The sequence below is a fragment of the Phlebotomus argentipes genome, unplaced genomic scaffold (assembly GCF_947086385.1).
Source record: "Phlebotomus argentipes unplaced genomic scaffold, Phlebotomus argentipes genome assembly contig_2, whole genome shotgun sequence".
Classification (NCBI taxonomy): Eukaryota; Metazoa; Arthropoda; class Insecta; order Diptera; family Psychodidae; genus Phlebotomus; species Phlebotomus argentipes.
Window position 1 is genome coordinate 2,914,364 of NW_026776162.1, and position 23,116 is coordinate 2,937,479.

General features: G+C 40.7%; 1 protein-coding gene across 27 annotated transcripts; it reads right to left on the minus strand.

Moving 5' to 3' along the window:
• Positions 1 to 165: 165 nt before the first annotated feature.
• Positions 166 to 22,702, minus strand: LOC132265161 (tropomyosin-2). Of its 27 annotated transcripts, none has more exons than XM_059765726.1 (10): positions 19,870 to 19,981; positions 18,405 to 18,562; positions 18,210 to 18,335; positions 11,274 to 11,407; positions 10,768 to 10,885; positions 6,703 to 6,773; positions 6,252 to 6,327; positions 5,786 to 5,848; positions 4,311 to 4,380; positions 172 to 621 (listed from the first exon to the last, which is right to left on the minus strand). In XM_059765726.1, the coding sequence occupies exons 2-10, from the start codon at positions 18,516 to 18,518 to the stop codon at positions 539 to 541; spliced, it is 855 nt and encodes a 284-aa protein (XP_059621709.1). In that variant the 5' UTR covers positions 18,519 to 18,562; positions 19,870 to 19,981; the 3' UTR covers positions 172 to 538. The 27 variants fall into 27 exon arrangements, with proteins under 27 accessions (XP_059621690.1, XP_059621704.1, XP_059621709.1 ...); XM_059765719.1 differs by lacking the exons at positions 6,703 to 6,773; positions 10,768 to 10,885 and adding exons at positions 7,578 to 7,648; positions 10,116 to 10,233 and having other exon boundaries at positions 179 to 621; positions 19,791 to 19,903; XM_059765718.1 differs by lacking the exon at positions 172 to 621 and adding an exon at positions 652 to 1,006 and having other exon boundaries at positions 19,791 to 19,909.
• Positions 22,703 to 23,116: the final 414 nt, after the last annotated feature.

Genomic DNA, 23,116 nt, shown 5'->3' on the forward strand with positions numbered 1-23,116 from the left:
CAAAATTAATTATAAATGCACTAAATGCATATTTGAAGAATATTTTATTAACGTGAACTCACCGTTGCTCAAATTTTCCACCAGTCAAAACAGAAGTTCTACAAGTTCGCAGGAAACCACAAGAATGTTTCAATCGAAAAAGCCAACAGAAATACACTTTTAGCAGCAAAATATCAATTTATTTCTCAATTATTTATTTTTCCTTCTTTATAAAATTCATCTCGTCGGTACATTTCACCTTGAGGATATCTTTTTTTCCGAACAATTTCTCAAGCAACAAGTTATTATAAATTAGTAAGATTAAAATTCGGCCACTCTTTCTCGCTAGCTAAATGCTTCACACATTGAGGATTAAAATTAGAATGAATGTTAAAGCGAACTAGAACCTATACAGTGTTACATTCTATTAGCACATGCGGCAAATCTGAGATTGGTTCAATTATTATTTTATTAAAAGTAGTGGAAAAGAGCACTGATGAGATGATCTGGATGTTAGTTGGGAGTTCCGGCAGTGATTAGTGGGGTGATCTGGGTGCAATTAGTAGCCGGCCAAATCGGCAAATGTTAGGTCCAGTTCGGAAGCAATGCGCTTGCGTTTCTCCCTCTCCTGACTGACTTCCTCTAGAAGATAGGCAAAAGAAAACACCGTCGTTATTTCTTCACTTTATTGTGATTTGCAGATGGTGAATATAAACTGATAAATAAATCTTTCTCTCTTCATTTGGGGGTCTTTGCGATGCGCCTCTGCGACAAGACGTTCCTTCGGGACGTCTCACGCGTGGCATCTGAGAGAAGTAATGTGCACGCAAGACAATTGCGAATGTTGTTCATTGAGTGATTGAAATGAAAAGTAAAATAGAGGTGTAAGGCGTGAGGAGTCCAGTGGAAAAGCAGCTTTTGACATCCATCGGCGACACACTCTATTCCTTGAGGATGAGCTCCACGAAGGCGGTATCGAGATCGTCTCCGATATCCTTGTACTTCTCCTTCTCAATGACGAGGTCGTCTGTTGAGATGCGCGCGAGGGAGAAAATAAAAGAATTAACCAAAAGAGAACTAACCAAAAGTGGAAGCAAAATCAATTTATTTAGGATTTTGTGGAATGGGATTTAGGATCGTTTCTTTAGGTATCTTGAGACATTCACAGTTGGCCTTTTGCGCTCCATCCCATCCAATGGTTTGTGTTGAATATCTCAAGATAACTTTCATAGTCTCTCTTTGCTTCGTCAATAGTTACCTTTAAGCCAAAACTAAGCAAAACTGCAAGAAAACCACTCGATCAAAGCTACTTTTTCGCAAAACTCCACAATCTATACAACCAGCCGTTAACTGTGCAACTGAAAAGATCTGGTGAATCTGGCCAATTCTTGAAGCAATGGACAAAGCGTGTGAAGTGCAAGCGACAAAGCATTGTGACGGCATCGTGAGGTGAGTGATGAGGTGGCGTGCATGTTTTATGCTTCGGGTGCTGGGGCGGCGGCTTCAGCCGGGGCCGCTTCTGCTGCTGGCGCTTCGGCTGCTGGTGCTTCAGCGGGCGCCGGGGCGTCTGCGGCGGGTGCGGCTTCGGCAGGGGCACCTTCGGCGGGTGGGGCGGCCTCGCCCCCTTCGGCGGGTGGCGCAGCCTCTCCACCCTCTGCAGGCGCGGCGCCTTCTGCCGGCGCTGCTCCTTCTGCTGGTGGCGCTCCCTCTGCTGGGGGCGCTCCCTCGGCCGGAGCGGCCGCCTCGCCCTCGGCAGGCGCTGGGGGCACCTCTGCGGGTGGCGGCGGTGGTGGCGGAGGCTCGTAGTTGGCCACGAAGGGCACCTCGGCACCATCTGGAGGCAGATGCTTGCGGTACTCGAAGGGCGACGGAGTTCTGGGTGGCGGCGTGGGTTCCTTGGGTTTGGGTTCGCCTCCCTCTTCGCCGGCAGCGGCTCCCTCTGCGCCAGGAGCGGCTCCTTCTCCAGGCGCACCGCCCTCGGCCGGAGCTCCCGCCTCGGCGGCCGGCGTCTCTGCAACGGGCACTGGCTCGGGCTCTGGCGGCGGTGGCGGCGGTGTTGGCGTGCGAGGCGTCGGCGGTCTCGGACGACGCTCCGTCCACTGCACCTCCACTCCCGGGATCAGCTCCACGAAGGCGAAGTCCAGATCATCGCCGATCTCCATGTATCGTTCGCGCTCATTGATCATTTCGTCTGAGTTTTGTGCATTTTAGCAATATTCAAGGTATAAACAGAGTTTTTGCATGATGAAAGCGCAAGAAATGTGCAGAGAAAGAAAAAAAGCAGAAATAGAAAGCTCAATGATATCTACGCTACTATGAAAATCATGCCACAAAATAAGAAAAAAATATATATACATCTGAAACACTTAAGGAAGCAAACAACAAAAATAAAACACTCCATTATTTCAAAATAAAATAATTATATTGAAAAACACACATGTTTCTTCAGTATTATATAAAATTGAACATCTTCTTTTAATACAAACACGTTCATCTTTTTTTTATTATTATTAAATTTGTCTCATGCCAACGTTTAAATATGTTTTTAATGTTTCCTTTATCTTATTATATCTCTTCAATTATGATTTTTTTTATCTATTATTTTTTTATGCAAAAAATTATAGAATGAAACATTAAAAATAGGGAAAAGAAACAGATCATGTCTCTCAATTCTGCTTCAGCTTAGCTGATTAACATTGTTAATTGCAAACTCATTTTGATTTCGTGTCTTCTCAATGTGTTTCAGTGTGTCATCGTCTTCTATCAATAAGTTTTTTTTGCGTGGAAATCTCCTCAATGAAAATGGCTTTGCCAAACATTTCTTTACCTCCATCTCAAAAAAAATCAGCGTGAAATTTCTGAACATTGTTTAGTCAAAAAAGTAAATGTCTTTTGCATTTCTTTCCTTCTCCTATGCATATTGGGATGTAAATGACTATAAAATGTAAGAAATATTTGATAAAAATAATTCAAAAAAAATAAAACGAAAACATCGTGATTTGTGCTTCGGCAATTGCGCATATTCATCATCTCTCAGTTGGGACTTAAAGTAAGTTTTATAAAAAGTATTTTAGTGTCTCTCTAAATACATCGTCTCTCTTTTTTTATTATTCCATCTGCCCATTTATTTTCTCGTCTACTCCTAAAGCAAATGTAAGCTTTGCTTCCTCTCAAAGTTAAAAGCAAGACTTAAAAGAAATGTTAAATTTTGATGTATTGGTAAAATGGCTAAAAATTTTGCTGATTGGAATGTGACTCTAAATTTAAACACAATTTCTCTCCTTTCTTATTACATTAACTACACTAAAATACGATGGTACAGTATAAAAATGCAGTTTTTACTTAGGTCTTTTATTGTTTTTTTTTTCTTTTCTTCTCAACTGAACAAACAAGAGGTTCAATGTATATTTTTCCCCTCAAATAAAGGTGCACAATAAATCTTGGAAAAAAATTACTAGGCATTCTGCCTGCGAATGATTCTTTTCTTACTGAAAATATATCTCAGGAATGTAGATCAAAGAATTAAAAAGAAATATATGTCTTTTAAAACATCTCTGCTTCGAAAATGATAATACTATAAACAATTTTAGAGGTAAATAAACTCTGTTCTTTATCTTTCTGCGAAAATAATAGAGAAATATTTAACTTCTGCATTCCTTCATCGACTATCATTTTTCTCAAATGTGTTTTTTCATACTTCTTGTTTTTTTTTCATTTAAATTAACATATTTATATAGTATTCAATTAAATATGTATTCTTAATTGATGGCGCACGTAAATGTGTTTTCATTATCCGCTCTTTTCTCGTACAAACAAAATAATTAGGCAATGTATTGATAAAAGTGCTTTCTGCTCTTTTCTGTTTTTTATCCCTCTTCTCACTCGCCCCTAAAGTATTCACATATTCTGAATATCATGCAAAGTGGTCTCCATCTCATCCTGAAGTAACTTATTTTTCTCACGTTCAAGCACAAGGTCGTCTGGGGTGGAATTTGTATGCAATTGGGTATTGTTTTTTGGATATTGTGGTGTGTGATGTTAGAAAAAAAAAGAAAAATAAAAAACATAAAAATCTCGGTAAAAAAATACTGTAAAATAAGAAAGAAAGGTCGGTGATTTTGATAGTTAGCACAACAACTCCTCAAAGATCATCTTTTTTAAGAGAGATCAACGCCAAATTAGCACCTTGTTGTTAAGAGTTACAACGGCAAAAATTGCAAGAGCAATTGCTGCAGAGATTCCTCTCGTCATTGGCTCTTGACACGTCATTTTGGGGGGAACATTTTTCACGGATTGATCAGTGATATTATTCACAGGGACGAAATACGTACCTTCAAGTCTGTCAACTTCCTTCTGCAACTTCTGAACGGAGCGTTCAGCGAATTCAGCACGGGCTTCGGCCTGTTATCCACCGGCGGGTGTAATAATCACGGGGGAGAAAGAGAGGGAGAGAAAAAAATCCCATTTAGTATGAGTTCAGCATCCACATAACAAGATTACAGGCAAGTAACACCAAATATAGGCATTATTGACTCATGCGAAAAATACTGGAACATCTTTTCACATCCCACAATGCGTATGATAAACCATTAGAGCAAACTTGTTCCACTATCTTTGGCAAGAGACTGCAAATAGAAATCAAACACAGAGAGAAGCAAAAGGAAAACTTGAAGCATGCAACCGAAAAAAAACCCACCTTACACATTGGAGAAGAAGAAAAGCCATTGTCTTTAGGATAATTCAATTAAAGTAACTCACTTATCGTGGAGTAAACTAAACCCACCACCAAAGTGTATACCAAAAATAGCTCAACAGAAGAAGCTCAGCCTAATTCTATTTACATGAAATTTCTGGGTCGGCTTTTAATGTGATACAGAAAACATACAAAAATTAAATGATAACAAAATTAGGCAATTTCGGTTCTTCCCACAATTTATCAATTACACTTTTCTACTTGAATACAATTACAATTTTTTAAGGACAATAACATTAATTTAAAATGCTCATCTCTGGATGTACAAATAATATCATCTGATTTCACTATTTCGATAAAAGAAAGAAATCTTCAGTAAACTTACGTTGCTAAGTTTTTGGTTTAAGCTAGCAATTTTATCCTCAGCGGATTCACGTGTAGCCGTTGCCTGTGTGTCAAATTACAAGATTGTGTAGTATTTATACATGATTCAACATCACATGAGAGGAACAATTGCATTATTCCAAGGCATCATCAACTCTTCCACATTGCAAATTGCCGACTTATTTTGGCAGTAGAATATATAAAGAGTAGAGAGACCACCACCGATTTTTGCAGCCAATTCTCCCCCTTAAACATCCCCGCATTCGCATCATCCACTTGGATGTCCAATCCGTCCCACCAACCGCACTTTACCTCCTTCATTGACTGATCCAAGAGTCTAATTTGACTTTCGTACGTCTCCTCTTTGAGCGTGGCCTGCATTATTTTCATTTTTATTGCGAATTTCACAGCACATGTATTATTTGCCAAGAAGAAAAACAACACGAAAATTCATTTACCAGATATTAGAACAAGATAAAAGTGTCAATTAACATTTCTTCTAGATGTTCGTGAAGAAATTCTGCTCAAGAAATCTTGTTTAACAACATTTAAATCAATGGGTTAGATGCAGGAGCGTCTATAAACTACAAACAACATTTAAAAGAATGCTCAAGTCAAAGGACGTTGAATATTAAGAGATTCAAAGTGTATTGTTTCAATAAAACAGCAACACACAGAAGAAAACACCAAAATCCACACGGGATTTCTTTTTCCACTCTTTCTTCTAACCTCCTTTAGACGGGTTGTGAGAGTCTTAATTTGGTTCTTGTACTCTTCTTCACGTTGGTTGGCCTACATCAATTACGAACACTTTAGTCATTAGCATTCATATTGGTTTCTCAACTTGAATTTAGTGTGGAAAGAGGTTTTATTTTTGGATATATCCTAAAATGTGTCACATCGTCTTCATCTTTGCTGTCAACGGATTGGAATGAGATAATTTACCAATCGACTAAGCTCAATTTCGTCAAGGTTAAGGTTAAATTCTATTCTTTGACACTTTCTTTTCCACTCTCTAACACTCTCTAACAGAGTTGGTAAGCGGATTTTCTCAAAACGAAAAGTCTCATTCCAATTATTTGACACTAAGACTTCCCTATCTGTTCGTCTGCCTTGTGAATAATATTCTTGGAAAAAAACTGTCTCAGTGAAATTGTCTGTAAAAACGGATTGCCAAGCAAAAAAACGGTTTTACCTTCTCTTCAGACACTTCAAGGGATTTGAGGTTGTTGCCTACGACACGGAGTTCCTCTTCCAGTTCCACAATTTTGCTGTTGGAAAAGTGAGAGAGAAAAAAAGCCGGCATTAGTATGAATACAATCTATCACTTGCAAATCCGTAGTGCGGAAAATCATACATGAAATTCCATAATTGCACACACATCCACTGAATGCTGAATGAACTTGACGTGGCTGATGTTGTACTGTGAAAGATCCACTACTGGACCACATCATTTGCGCCCAATAAACCCAATGATGCTCCAGAATCTCACACCGGAGCATGCAATATATTAACACTCTCCAATGGCTTTGTCGCAATCCATTGTGTGTGAGTGCAATTATGGCAGTTTAATATCTCTATTAATCATACAATAAATCACCAAGCAATATTGCGTTCTGGCGCGTGGGAAAAAAGGTGGCACAAACCTTTCGCTGAGTTCAACTTTTTCCTCGGAGCGCTCGAGATCCTGCTCCATTAACACCAATTTACGGGCAACCTGGTTAGTTCAGGAAGGGTTTTATTGCAAAAAATAGCACATTTCGGCCAAGTGGAAGGCATGTTTTTTTTTTTGCAACACAGCAGCGCACATCGGGTTATTGGCATTTTAAGGAACAATGTAAAAGAGAAACACAACAAAATATGTGGATTAGTATGAAATGTCGGAAAATTTCAGCTCATTAAAATTACAAATTCTAATATTTAATACATACAATGTTAGCTAGCTAAACTTCTTTCATTGTGGGTGGGCTTCAAGGGGTCAAAAAAATTTGCGGAACATTCAGGAAAATAAAAAGGCAATTTGCAATTTATCATTTTTGCACACATGGGAGAAATGGTAAAAAAACACTGTAATTCATATTATTAACAGTTGGAAATATCACAGTAGAAGGAAGTCATCTCAAAATAGCGCATCTTGCCCAAAAACAGTCATGGGACACTCTCTCTTTTCGCTCAATGGAATTTTTCGTGTGAATCTTTGGCGTTTTTTCTCCTTCAACTTGCGCCTCCGCGACAAATGCATCACAATTAAATTTAATTGAAGAAAATTGTTACATAAACAATACCGCGTGGCGTCTTTTTTCCTCCTCATCTCATGAGGCACCATTTTGAGATTCACTTCCTTGTGTAAACTGAGTTATTTTTAACACATCATCATCAGCGGAGAAGAGAATTGAATTAGGAAGTTTAATAGTGGACACATCGAGCGAACTAGAGTACTGCTAAAACAGCTGGAGCGACAACTTTGCTGATAAGAGAAAAGACACACGATGGATTAGAACACACTCTTGGAGACACCTACGATTCACCGGCTTCGGCACGCTCCTCAGCTCTCTCCAGATCGGCCTCAACCATGGCCAATTTACGTGCAACCTGTCAATAACATCAACAATTTATTTTATACCACCATTCGCATGGTAGGAGGGCTTCGAGTAAGAACATGAGAAATTCTTTTGGTGTGAGAAATGGTGTTGTAAGGAACATCAACAAAAAAACAACCACAAGAAGAATTTATCAATGTTTCACATGTGAAATGGAAAGAATAAAAACTGCCGGTATTTCGCTCAGCAGCATTTTCTGTATATGCTTCAGCGTCTCTGGCGTATCAAGCAAATTCCACAGTGATATTGATATTCGATAGAACAAATTAGAGAGTCTATATGGAAAAGATTAATTGAACAGCAAGCACGACACACTCATGCGATTTCTTTTTGTCATCCTACGCCCTTTTGGGCGCTCACTCGCTCTTGCCCACTGAAGAGGGTCGAGATGAATTTAGCGTGATGATGAAAATCTCCCATCCAATCGTGACATTACCGAGAAAACCACATCATTTACACAACTTCTGCTCTTCAAGACCGCAAATATGCCAATAACAGAATTTAATACTCAAAACATGGTCAATGTGAAATTCGAGATTAATCTCTTCAACACACACAGTGTGAAAGAGTGGCAATTACTCAGGCGAAAATGATAGTTTTGTACAAGAAATTAATTTTATATGAACAATCTTCCTCAAACATTTTCACTGGGTGGGAAAATCTTACAAGACAATCGAGACGCAATGCTGAGTTAAAATATGCATTTCTCCCAGAGGAAAGGTAGTGAGGCAAAATTCGTTGATTTAATGCGATTTTGATTACATAATTTTACTGAATAATTCCACAATGGGAGAATTTTCGGAATAGAAAATAATAATTCCTTCACGAAAATGACTTGGTAATTTCAAGTGAGAAAAAATTGTAGCAAAACTACTTTTGAATAAATACTTCAGCTGCCAAGAAAGTTGTTTTAACTTGCAAAACATTTTTCATTTGTGTATTCAAAGAAAATTTTACTTTTGAGGAAAGTTTAGAATAGAATATTTGTATAAAAACGACTAAACAATAAAACGCAAAATTATTGCAATTCCATAAACACATTTTTTTTTATCAAACTCTGCTTAATTCAGATTTAAGCAAATATTACTTAATTGATTCGCATAATGTCATCCGTGTTTTCAATGCAAATATCTAAATGAATGATCGCAAAGACGATATAAAAAAACCACTTAAGCTAGATTTGCAAAAATTTAGATGTTCTCCTCAAGGAAAATCTCATTATTGCAGCCTTCAGCATCGCTGTCGAGCGTTTTTCTCGACCAGAAATTGCTTTGGTGATTGCATAAGACAGGCAAAAGAAGACAGGAGTGGATTAGATGTGCCACCAAATATTGATTTATCAAATTACAGACAACCATCCGAGTCGCGGAGACCAACGCGTTTCGTGGAGGAGACATTTTCATCATCACAAGTGTTGTTTCTTCACCGCCGAAGCCAATAATAGCGAAAAGAAACACAACATCCAAAAATGCATTTTCATTTCATATCCCAGAGTTTAAGCAAGTCTGCTGACAGAGTGAAAGAAAAAACGACTTTTGGCTTTTTTTTTGCAATATAAATCACCTTTATATATATCATTTATAAGTCTATAATATATTGCCATTTCATATACAATTAATATTGCTTTATTGTTCTGTTTATCCTCAGAATTTTTTTTTATTATTTGTTAGAAGGATAAGAAATTAAGAAGATTATAAGTTTCTTTTTTTTTGCTTCAAACAAAAGAGAAAATAATTTTAACTCTTTCTCGAGAACAAAACATGAAAAACTGTAAAGTAAAATCCCTTCGCGGAGGAAATAAAGTGAAGCGAAATAATATGGTTAATTTGATAATTTCATACAATTGTAGCACCTTTCAATTTGCTCTTCATCTCTTCATAATGTGATTAATCAGTTAATTATTGCTCTCGACTTCTTACAATTCTCTCTTTTTTTTTCTTCTTCTTTATATTTTGTAAGAAATACACAATCTCTTCGTGCTTTATTTGAGATGTGTAAAGTAATTCGCAAGACACGTTCGCATCGCTCTGTTAATGAATCGTTAACATCTTCTCTCTTTTCTTCCATAGTTGCGCATTTTCTTCCATCACAAGCACTCTTTCGAGAGTTGAGGCACCAGAAGAAAATGCACCTTTATCTTCGCAAAAAGCTCAAAATATCCTTCTCATCGTCGTAACAAGTATCGCAAGCCAATTTCTTTTCCTTTCTTTTAGCTAGACATCCCCTTCAGTTTCATCACCTCGCCAACCGAAGGCGCACACACGCAGTGCTTCAGCGGCACTGTTGGCACATGTGTGTCCTCCCGATGACCACCGAGGCGTCCGAAAGTGAATGTGATATATTGGTCATTTTTGTATAGTGATCAATAGACATGATTATGTAAAAGACAATTCAGAAAATCAAAAAGTGATTAAAACATTAAACCAAATCATAAATCAAGTTATTGACGAGATCTGCACCTCATCGTATTTCTTGTCAGCTTCTTCTGCCAGGAAGCGAGCCTCCTTCAGCTGGTTCTCAAGTGCATCCATGCGCTCTTCATCGGCCAATGAGCGGTTCTCAAGAATCTTGCGGGCGCTACAACACGATTTGTTTGAAATGAGAAAAAGAAAGGAAATGCCACATAATTTATCGGCGGTTAAACGCGGCCACACTTTTCTACCGGGAAAAGAAAAACCAGAGAAGGACACCTCTTGGGATTGGACTTGGGTTTCCACGGGAGACCAAAAGAGACATTTTACATTAAGCTCCAGATTCAATCATAAGGACATTTCGAGGACTCTTTGATAGGAACAACTGGGAAATCTAACAAGGAAAAACCTCATTGACGACTGCTTGTCACTCTCCATTTCCTAATTTGCTGAAAGAGAAATCTTATTCCTGAAAATTCAAAATGCCTGAGAACACAGTGATGATGATGAAAAAAGAAAAACAGTGACAAATTGCCAAAATCTCATTACGCAAAAGGAAAAATAATACCAGTGTAAGACAAGAGACACCTAATGCCCTAATATCCCTAACTTACTTAGTATAATAATCTTGATTGTAACCTAGAAAATATAGTGTGTAAAACAAATTGTCGACTAGTTAGAAAAGCTATGGAAAATCTACCTCTTCGTATTTCTTATCGGCTTCTTCAGCAATTAATTTAGCTTGGGCTAATTGTGCTTCCAAAATTGCGACCCGGTCATCTTCCATATTGGTTCGGTTTTCGAGGGCTTTCCTTATCCTTTTATATCGATGTGTGGAAGGAAGAAAGTAGGTATCGTCACATTTGTCAACAATGTAAATTAATAATAAAAAGTAAATACATGATCAATATAGCAAATACTCTTTACAAAAAAAGAAAAAAAAGATAAAAAAAGATTGTCTTCAAAACTACTTTCAGAATCATCATCACTTATTTTTTTGCTTATTCAAATTAACTTTCAAAGATGTTTTGTTTGTCTAATGGAATGATTTTGAAAAGAATAGAGACTCAAATCTATCAAGACTAGGGTCAAGGGGAATGTAGTTCTCTTTTTGAGGGGGGGGCAGAAGGGTCAATTTGGCTTCAGGGGGACTAAAAGTAAGAAAAATCATAAATCTCCCACGTCCCTTGTGGGGGAATCACCTACCGTTCGCTCTCATCGGCAGCCTGCGAGGCCTCAGCCAACTTGGCAGTGGCCGAAGCGAGACGCTCCTCAGAACGCTCCAGATCCTCCTCCAAAAGCTGGATGCGACGGTTCAGAGCTGCCACCTCAGACTCAGCCTATGATATTTACACAATTGCATCAGACTTGTGGGGTTCAACAAACAGGTGAAATGGCATTTATGGGCTTTCCCCTCGTGCAATTCTCAGACAGCGTATTTCACTTCTATAAATTCATTGATATTGCGCGTATTTACATGGAAATATTTTCCCTCAATGGTCCATAAATTCCTTTCATTCCCGCTCTCTCTCTCTCTCTGCCCCCCTTTTCCTTCCCAATCAAGCAGCGCCTGTTTGCGTATCGATTGTAACTATGGTTCATTAAACAAACACCGGAAGATCACACTGAATGGCTGGCTCTCTTCTCTATTAAACTTTTACACACTCCGCCTCATATCGAAACTTGAAACTCTCCCCATTTCAGTGTCTCCATTTTAATTGATGCAAGACACTTGTGTGTGGCAATCATTTGGTCTTTCTCAAAACACCAAAGAGATCATATAATTACTCCCCGATCATCTTCGATTGAACAAGAAAGGCATTCATGCATAAATTATCTCTTTCTCAACCACCCCAGCAAAATCACACACATCTCAAGTCGATCATTTCTTCCATTGAAAGTGAATTTCATGCAAATACACTTCTTCAATTGAATGACCTTATGAAATTTTTCCATATTTCTCTCTATTTTCTCTTTTCTGGCATGTCAACACATCCACTTCAATACAGTTTCTCTCAATGTGCTCTGATGGAAAATCACGAGGAGAACACTTGAAATTCCACACGTAAGTGGAAGGTTAAATTTGAGACTATCCAAGTTTATACATGTAAAATATTCATCAATCATATCCAATAAGACATGAGAAACGATAGCACATTTTTCGCATATCTGACGAAATTATAGAGAAATGCATATTCGCTTTGAAGATTACATTGAAATATTACACCTTGTTGCATTTCTACATGAAAGTAGGCATTCATGTTATACCATTTACAAAACTATACTTGATTTATGAGCTTGAAGAGTGGATCTTCAACAAATATTGTGTACGACAGTTTCAAAACAAGTTGAAAAACTCCCAAAAATAAAAACACACACAAATTATTCAACCTATTTGTAATAGTCGTTAAACCCTTGTTAACAACTTTAACATCAAATTCAATGCAATTAGTGAATCACAAATGAGATATTTATGTACCTCATTGTGAGTAATTTTAATTACGGTAAATAGTGACAAAAATTCCCCAAAATTGAAGCTATTTTCAGAGCTATTCATGTGTGTTATATGTTGCCTCTGGGGCACATTTTGCACTCTTTGCCTATTTCTACACAACACTAAAACCGGCATTTCATTCTCTCTTCTCTTCACACCATCATATCGCCAAGATTCATTGCCCTGTACATTATTTCTTCCTCCTCTTCTCCCCGCGCACCGTGTCTCACCTTTCCCAATGAGGAGACTTCTATTCATATTGCCATCTTCTCCAAGTGCCACCACCAAGAGTATCAGCAAATACACGCAATTTCCATTCCTATTTGATTTTTTATGTCATTCTCCGCTTCCCTGATAAATGACGTCATGTCTGTTTCTTTGGCATCGATGACTCAGCCAAGGTGAATCTCTCTTATCTCCCAAAAAGTCTCTTTCTCTCTCTCTCTTAACTAATTGTAGTCTGAATTTGAGACGAAGCGGCATTGGTGAGAATCTCACCCTCAATATTCTTTCGAATAACTCAAAATCTCCTCACGGATCTTATATTGAGACAATAGTCTTGTGTTTAGTATGTTCTTCGAGAACCACGTCGTGCCCTCTGCTTGTCCACTCGACGTGCCCGGCATTGACGCGGCTTTTTGGGTTGGGCATCGCGCGCCTCTACCACAAAAATTAATCATGCACTGCTTCTCGGGAAAGTCACCCACAATCCCAAATTCTGCGCTTACAAATAGAACAAAATATTCCGAGAGTGTTTGAAACTGGGGAAATTAATGTGGTTTTTGCTGCAGCACACAAATTACGAAATTGGACGTGATTTTCCCAGCCGGTTTATCATGCTCAAACACACAGGCGTTGTTGGACTTAGAGGTGATTTTGTAGCCGCAACACTGTATTATCAAGGTAACTTATCAGGCTGAATTGATAAGACGTTTTTCTCTCTTTTCCACCGCATATAGTTTCTTTTCTGACATAATTTCTTTCGCACTTTTTTCCCTCCCATCTCAACATGCAGGAATTAAATAAATAATAATCGCTATTAGCCAGGAAAATTCCATTGACAAATATCAAATATCCGAGGAAGTGTCATCAGAGCCTGTGACAATTCTTCCGACTGTCGGTGAATTGATTGATTGAGGTATTTATTGGGAAAAAAAACCTTCTCATCTAATCGTACGGGAGGTTTTTGCACCGACACTTTCTGCCTGATTGTGCTTCATTTTCGATGACCTAAGAGTTAAAATTCAGTCAAGTCGTGAAGTCATACATTTTCGCCCAGTCAGCGACAATAGATCGTAAAATTTGGCCGCCTCAGAGGTCAACCGGGCGAAAAATATTGAGAATCTCTGTATCCCAAACTTGTTCTTTTCCATTTCTGTGCCGGACGATCATCATTGACGCGCTCCCTCTCGCTCGCACACACAAATCCGGTCCCATCGTGCCATCCCACTCTGCGCACTTCTCTCGGGGGCGCGCTCTATCCTCTCTTAGGGCCCGAGAAACCACATAAGAACCCCAAATTATGACTAGATAATGCAAAAATTGGCTTACTTCTTCGCGCCTTCGCACTTCGGTTTGCAATTTTTTGTGAAATTCATCACACTCATCCTTATATTTCTCCATTTCCTCCTTCGTCTGACGCATCTTCTTCTTCAGCACGTCCAACAAGGTGCCTTGCTGTATATTTGCCGTCATTTTAACGCCTCTGACTTCCCTTCGCACTCACGCAAAAATCAATTTCTCTCTACAAAATTCCTCACGCAGGAATTTCTCTCCTCTATCGCCCTTTTTTGCACTCGCGGCGTGAACGAAAAATTATATTTCACACCACTAACACACTCTCGCGGCGAATTGCAGCCGAAATATAAGGATTTTCCCGTGAAAAAGACCTCTTGACACGCTTTTGCCAACAACACCCGCCTCTATTCAATCGTGATCACTGCAAAAACTGATTTTTCCACGTAACACCGACCGAAATGATACAATTTCGAGGGAATTTTTCGGGCTTTTGGGCCTCGCCTTTTGCTCAACTGAACGCACAAATTTTTTCCAATCTACAAAATGGCGACAACCACTGACTGGAATACACCACCACCATCCATCTCTCTCCCACTCACGCCAAATCCCACTTCCAAACCCGGAATGCGCGAGCGAGACCGCCGCGTTCGCACAATGTGGTGGGGCTCTTCGCCAAATCGAGTCAACCTTCCACTTGCGTCTCTCTCATTCATTCGTATTTTCGAGATTGATTCAACCACAGCCGCCCGTTCACCGAACTATTCGAACATCTGTTTTCCACGCAAATCGCCAATTGATCAAATATTCCCCAAAATGCCCAGCCCAACGCCCTAAAAGCCCATCTAACTCTCTTAATCAATTCATCGATCAAGTAAATGTCCAAACGGAAACAAATACTAAAAGGGTGGCGCGCTTCCGTTTTGTTTTCCTCAATGGCCATTCTTGCCGTGAGATTCTTTTTTCCCACTCAAATGGAAATTCTACGCATTTTATCGGAATCCCACAAAGACCCCGGCTTTTGTCCCTACATCACACCAGAAATTGGCTCATTCGCGCTCCAGTGACTCTCTCCCTTTGCCGAGGCCCTGCGCTCACCGATGACCGGCAAGGTGATGTGAAATGCGCATTTCACATCATTATAGGATGCCACCGAGTGCAATCACAGTCGCTATATTATAGTAATTATGCAATAATGAGCATACACCACAAATTGAAGCCATATGGGATGCCAATGTTGGTGATTTCAGTTCGAGAGACCATGAACGGAGTTGGTCTATTAAAATCGACCCTTATAAGGCAAATCGCGAATCGCGAGAGAGATATTTTTGCCATTCTCACAGCCTCACTTTTGAATATCATTTCTGTCGCCCCAAACATTATTAATCTGTCGCGCGCGCGAATACGAAAAGCCATCTTATCGATGATCTTCGTTAAGCTTACAACTCTGTATGCGAAACGATCTTGACCACAATTTTGCTGAAAAAGCATGATAAAAATAACAAGAAAGAACCCTGAACATGTCGATCACTTTCGACAAATCGGTAAAAGGCGAGGAAAAGTTGGAGATAAATGTTTTAGAAATTCTGCACACCGACCGAAAAATACATTGTATTTGCTTATAAATAATCCAGTGGCTTAGTCAAGAGCAGTGGCTAATAATTACAACTTCAATGAGATCGACTTTCAATCGCACACTTTTCCACAAATCGTCACGAAGCATATGCACGACAGTAATTCTTTTGTGCCTTTTTCTCGCCTATTTTCCATGCTTAAATTCATTGTGCAACAAATACTACAATCTCAGTCAAAACCTGTCGAATTGCACACTTGGTATTTGTTTAGCAATATCGCAGCTATTCATATTCCAAACTCTGATGATACGAGGCTTAAATCCCGCCACTGAGGAGCCTCTAATTTTAACGCAAGATAAATACGCTCATGTTTGCCATTCTCACAATTTGCATAAATATGAGGCACGATGATTAAACAGAAAATCCTCCCGAATAAATCTACCCAAATAAGTTGCTAATTATAATAAAATTTCATCGTAAGCAATAACCTCGGTGGAAAGTGCTCAGAAAAGGCCTCGAATTATCCTAAATTCCACCAATTGAGCAATGGAGCTGATCATGTCGCACCGCGAGATGTTCTTCTAATAATACCCTCCCAGACGGTCCAAAGGCGTGCCATTCAGGTCACACATCCCATGTGCACTTGACAGACAATCACCAGATGCGCGCGCCCGGCGTGACTAGAAAATGCCCAAGAGAATCATTAGTCGGATACATGAGAGATGTAAAACCTACCCTCTTCAGCTGTGTTTTCATAATATTGTGCAGTTCATTGCGGATTATACTGAACTTCATCATTGTGTCTGAGCTGAAGATGGACCGACCAAAGGCCAGGCCTGGGTAGTCGGCACATCGTCTGTTCTGCCTCCTGTACTCGCGCTCTGCCACCACCTCCGCCCTCTCGCTGGTGCACCTGAGCTTGGCCCACTCCGCGGCCTCCGGGTCGTTCTCCGTGTCCACGTCGTCCACCGCGATCGCGGGATCGGGCGCTGAGCGCTCCTTGGTGATCTCCTGCACTTGGCGCAGCTTCCGGCGCTTGCTATCTGAATTCTTGGGCTTCTTCCCACTCGTAGGGCTGCCACTGGACGGCTGGTCGGTTCTCTTGGCCTCCTCGGCCACCTCTGCACACTCCCTCTTATCACATAAGGCACTCGAGGCTGGAGCCACCCTGTTGTTGTTGTCCGGATCCACTGAGCACAGCTCTAGCGGCGTCCCGGAGCTCCTCTTCTCCTCCGCCGGCTGCCTGGCCAGTCTCTGATTCGACACCCCCTCGACGCCGCCTCCGGGCACGAAATTCCTGTTGGGATCCGCCGCCGGAATGACTTGTGAGTTGGGCTGCGTGACGGAGTGCGATGTGTCAGTGCGCAATTGTGCCACAATCTCCCCGGGCGGGACATTGGAGCGACGGGCTCCGCCGTGGCGTGGATGGTGCTGATGGCCGCGCTTCCGTCCAGCACCAAATTGTGCTGTGTTGCGCTCACTCATCTCTTTGCTCAACTTTTTATTTTTATCACCTCCGCCGAGCGGACATTTTGCCAGAACAACTGTCTTCCTCACTGCCGTGCCACACGCACGGCGCTGCGATCGCCTTGCGTAACACCTCACTTCCCTCTGTGGCCAATCGCCAGAAGCAGCATTTTGAAGGCGCTGTCGACTCAACGGAACTCCCCTGCTCGCTCCCGATGCTTTTACTCTGCCGCTGGACACACGACGCCTCAAACTGCCGCCCACGGGACGTCCTATCATAATTTTCCCGAAATAATTCAGCACACCATTGCCCACTCCTAGCGCTCCCTCTCTTTTTTCCACGAATGACATAGCCCACGGCTGCAACGGCCGTATTTATTCGCCTCTCTCGTGCGTTGATTATTAAATGGGGTGATCTATATTTAAAGGATACAATCACCCAATCCCATCGCACTGATGCATCATTCCCGCGAAAAATCCCCCAAAATCATCACAATCTCCCCATTGGAAAAATCTCCAGAGCCCCACGTCCAAATCCTCAATCGAGGAACAGCAGAGAATTTTCCATTCTCCCCACCATTCTTCATGCGCACTCTCCTCACCGATGACGACGCCCCACCAGCCGTATTTGGAGAGGAGATTTTCGCGCGCGCTAAAAATAGGCCGCCCGAGAAATACGATCCCGCGCGCGTTGTGAAAGATCGCGAAGAATAAACCCCGGTGACTTCACAGTGTTCTATTTGAAACACACGAGGAAATCATTGAGATTCTTCGCAAAACAAACACACATCCATTCGGGAAATTCGCCGAGAAAGTGCGTGCATGCGCCACAATGGCGAAGGAATGCGATGCGATGCTCTCTTGCAAAAATCACCCATAACTCGGTGGAATGCTCCAAAATTATGCTCAGCCACTTGGCACATGACCAAAAGGTGCAATACGCACACTGATCATCTCTAAAATTATCCCCCTTTCACTCAACTTCCCTTTCACAAACACTCTCGAGGAATTTATGGACCATTTCGTTATCCGTCTGCTTATTTTTTTATGACTTCGATCGTTAAAAAAAAAATAGTAAAATTCGGTACTCACATTCTGAAGGGCCTTGTTCTTCTCCTCCAACTTGGTGTTGACCTGTGTGAGAGCTTCTTGAGTCTGATCAAGCTCGTTCTCAACAGTCTGGATCTTCTTCTGGAGATTCCTGGCCTCCTCCTCAGCCTGAAAGAGCACGAATTCATCAGTGAATTTTCAGTCCAAAACACCAGTCAAGAGGATTTGAATTCTCACCTTCTCGGCGCGGAGATTGGCATCGCGAGCCTGCTGTTCACAGATCAACGCACGATCCAAAGCGTTGTCCTTCTCCAGCTTCATCGCCTGCATTTTCTTCTTGATCGCGTCCATGGTGAGGGATTGGGGGTTTTCCTTTCAAAGCTATAAACAAGAATCTGCCACGCAGAGAAGAACACGATTAATTTTCACCTCCCTCGCATGCAAATCATTTCTGGGCCGTGCACGCAAGTTTTAATTGAAATTTTCTGTGAAGACTTCGGAAAAACTTTTACAATTTCGCTCGAGTGGATTTTTCAGCTGAAAGTGAAAATCAGCAGCACGATAGCTCATCAATTGAAGTGTTGAATATTTCTGTTCGCGAGGTCGCACAATATTTAAATGATCATCACCTCAAATTCGCCAAAATGTCATTGAGATCTTTCCGGATTTCTATATTTTGCTGGATAAACAGACTAGTTTTGGAGTTTGTCCAGCACATTTGTGCTGCCTCAGCAAAGAACATTGAGGTGAATGAAGGAGAGAAAGAAGTTTAAGTGCGCAAATAACTTGAGCAATGACTGTGGAATGCCGCAGAGTAAATAAGGGATGTCTTTCTTCTGCCTCTCGAGGACTCCTGGGCAACAGAAGACTCATCAGCGAAACGTGAGAAAGCGCTGCGGCCTTGACGGTGGTCAAAATTCTGGGTCAAAGATTACACAGCGAGTGCATACCATTAAAGTGACTCATTCTGTCTTCCCAACAATACAAATGATCTCTCTCGGCCGCACAAAAAATGCATTTAAATACAGAGTTTATCTTCGATTTTGATACTCTGACGAGAGCCATCGAGACCACGTACGTGCTAATGCTCAATGTGTTGCTTGAAAGATTGAGAAATTATGACTCCAAAAGGCGTTCCGAGGCGAAGCGTAATAATCAAGCTGGGATATTTTATGTGGTGCGAAGAATCGCCGTCATTTCCATATGGGCGAAGCACATATACACGAAAAAAAAATTATGCTGAACGCGATATTGAGGAATCATGCCACCAAAAATAGCGCAACTCAGTTCTTAGCACAGCCCGTTCTGAGCTGATATTCTCGTTGCTAACAAAAATAAATCCTCAAGAAAAGTGCCCATCATTTTGGGCCACTAAAAATTCTTCAACTCCACCCAAGAAGCCAATAAATGCCCATCAACACTCTTTCCACGGAGGAAAACAATTCCTTCTCTCGCCTCCGGGAGCACCTCAGTTATCATCCATCTAATAAACATCTCGAATTGCAAATATTATTCCACTATGAACAAACAGAGAAAAAAACCACTTTTCCGCGATGTTCTTCCGACAGAGAAATACAAAAAAAAAAACAATCTTCACAGAAAATTGCCCACAGAAGCAATTACAATTAGGCACAGCGACTGTCGTTGAGCAAATTGCAGTGCGAGATTGATTGGCAAAAGCACCCAGACTGGAATTACTTACAAAAGAATCCGCGGCTCGGACAGATTGATGGCGAACTGAAAACGGCGAAACTTTCAGACGCTCAATCCGCGCCAGTGAGATCCTTTGCAAGTGGCTCGTGCCACCGCGAACGCCCCACGAGCGCCCCCCACCGCTCGCCCAACACTATTTTAGACACTTTCCCACCACGCGCCCCGTCACGTGCACACGAGTCTCCCACTCTGCCACCCAAAACGCCCCAGAGAGACTTTCGGTGGCTGGGTCTCATCTTCACTCTCTCAATCTATTTTCCACCGTGTCTCTATTTATGCTCTTACGCTTTTTTGTGGCGTGTCGCCTCCATTGAAAAAGATATGAGACATTCTTCACGCTCGCTGCCGCTTCAGCCACTCTACACTCGCCTATGTTGCCCATAGATTGGATTACTGGAGAACCTTCGGCTGAGAAGGACTTAAAATGAGCCTTGGAATAGAACTGCTTTGCTTCAAAGTTTCTCGCCAATCCAATATGGCGACTTTTGGGACGCCAACTCAGACCATTTTGGTAAATTGTCTGTCTTTCAAAGTAAATCCTTTAGCACACTTCCCTTTTTCACGTTCAAAGTTATAGACACTTAATCCTTTGACTGTCAATTTCAACTATTTTTCAATAGTATTTTTTCTGAACCAATTGCTGAAAAATACCAATTAGTTTATAAAATGTTTCGAGAATTCGTTTTATCGAAATTCAATACGTTCGTTAACAAAATATATGCAATTTATCAAATCATAGTGTTGAGACTTGTATGTAAATTTTATCATTTAAGCATTTTTCATGGTCATTTCCAAAATCGCTACTTTTATGTCTCTATTTTGATTCTAGATTTTGTGAGCTTCTCATAGCATCTTTGTACACATTTTCATCTTCCTGAAATCATGTCCGAGGGCAATAATCTCAAATTTCAAATGCACACTCGATTAATTTTTCTTTTTGAACCTGAGAATATTTATTTTCATTCTATTTCCTCCTCTTTTAACCATGTTTCATCCATTCGACTGAAATTCAAAACCACTCACTTTCAGCCACTACCTGAGAATATAAACACAACTGCGTTATAGCATGAAATGTAAAATAGCACCAATGAAACCGCAATAATAGCAATTAATAGGCAAATTAATCGTGTAGAGATTTTTGTAAAATCAAAACATAATCACTTCGTGTCTTCTCCGCCCAAACATCTTCCGCTCATTAGCTTATTTCCCTTGCCGAGTTATTGCTCTCATGTCCATCAGGGCATTGCAGATGACCCATTTTGGGGTGTTGGCTTTTGGAGATTCTCGAGATTCTTCTCGCTTCGTGATCGCCCAAGAGAGAATAACAGCCGGAATTGATAAACAAGCTTGAGGCATGTGCTAATACTGGAATTTTTGGCTCAACAATTAGACAGCAATTGCCGAGCGAGAGGAGAAGAAATGCAATTTAATATCTTCAAAATTATCGTATCTCTCTCTTGACGTGCCCCGTTAATTGGCCAATCTGCAATCACTCCGCATTTGGCCAAGAAATTTATGGACCCCGAAAATCAGGCAGCACCGCGCGAAAAACTGTTAATGAAAATCCCTCACTGACTCTCCGCATGGATTTGCATGATTCACTCGATCTTGGGTGTCTGTTTTCCCATCGATCCGTGGATTTCAAGTGACTTTGATTAAATTGTTTATTATATTGTGTGTGACATGAGTGAAAAACACGGCGCTGAGAGAGAGAAAAAAATCTCGCGGATCAGATGGATGTCCATATATGGTGCAAAATGTATGGCCAATGACACAGCGACTGGAGCGATGGAGTATTGAGCAGAAGAAATGGTCAAGGAGATCACGAATCCAATATTATTATATCATAATAATAAAACACTCTTTTTCAGGCTAACACAAGGCACCGCGCGCGCTTTTCCCTTTTTTCCTTTCATGACTCTCTGGTGGCGCATACAATAAAAGTGGCGCCACGAAATCCATCTCTGTGACACCCATTGGAAACCTCCAAAACCCGGAGACAATCCAATTTATGGAGATCAACGGCGACCGCAAATGAATGGATCTCGACCCGCGAGAGTGATTGAGCAGTCGGCAGCGTGGAGACAATTAGAGAATTGCACTTGTTAGACACTTGTTGCCACTTTTAAATTGTGCCCTGGCGATAGAATGAGCGCTGAATTGCTCCCACAAATATGGGCTGCAAGGTGATCATCCACTTTTGTGTCCAATATGGCTCAGCCGAGTGATTTGTGTCCTCTCCGTCCTTTATGCGCTGCTCCGATCAGAGGAAATTCAATGCAAATATTCGTGCAACATGTGTTACGTTATTTCAAGTTAGCCACTTTCAGCATAATCACATTGGATGATACATTCGCAGAACAAGAATGTTCAACAAGCACAAAGTTGTGCACTTTCTAGACAAAAAATCAGTTTTCATTGAAGACACTTTTCAGCCTGTTTTAGAGGCAGAATAAAAACCGTTTCTCAACTTGAAATAGGTAAAATAGCGTAGGAAAAGAGAGAAATAAGAGTAAAGCCAGTGTTTATAATACGCCAAGAGATTACAGAACATTTCAGAACACGCATTTACATTCAGTAACAGCTTAATTTTGGACTCTTTTCTAGAACCCTAAACAATATAGAGAATTTACCTTCAATTTTATGATAAACAGCACTCTCGACCGGCCAAAAATGAACTGCTCTATTAATCACCACAATAACTTAATCACCTGCACTCTTATTCACTTTCTTATTCAGTCTGATGCATTGAGAATTTTACATAAAGTTATCACTTGAACAAACTGAATTTTTACTCGTCTCACGAACTGCCACAAAACAACTAAAATTGACATTGAACTTGAAATGCAAATGATCCAGAATGAGACACAAAAAAAATGATGAAAACCTTACGGTTCATGAAACGAGAAGAGCCAGAAACACTTGCTTATATTTATCCACTGTCTCGACGCCCGAAGTTAGTCTTATTCACATGACTTGGCGCGAAAAATCATTCTGATCTATGCAAATCATTCTATTCGCAACTCTGATCAAATCTTTGCGTGTCTCACCAGTGGATTAATTTCTCTCCAGCAATTCACACTGAATGATCATGAAAAGGAGTCATAAATAGTGAATAACTGAGAAACAATTGCAAATTGTAACTGATGCTCGTAAAACAACAGTGAGGATCGCGCCAAATTAATTAATGCAGCACATTTTCTGGCAAAGCTGCTCAAATCATTTCACTGCCTTGA

What these genes read in the sequence shown, in the direction of transcription:
- LOC132265161 (XM_059765701.1), bottom strand. Translation starts at nt 17,468, where the DNA reads ATGTCATTCGTGGAAAAAAGAGAGGGAGCGCTAGGAGTGGGCAATGGT. An exon ending in GCTGCCGATGAGAGCGAACG is followed by an intron (nt 10,886 to 11,273) that starts GTAGGTGATTCC and finishes TCGATATAAAAG; the next exon opens with GATAAGGAAAGCCCTCGAAA. An exon ending in TAAACCAAAAACTTAGCAAC is followed by an intron (nt 4,381 to 5,057) that starts GTAAGTTTACTG and finishes GGTGGATAACAG; the next exon opens with GCCGAAGCCCGTGCTGAATT.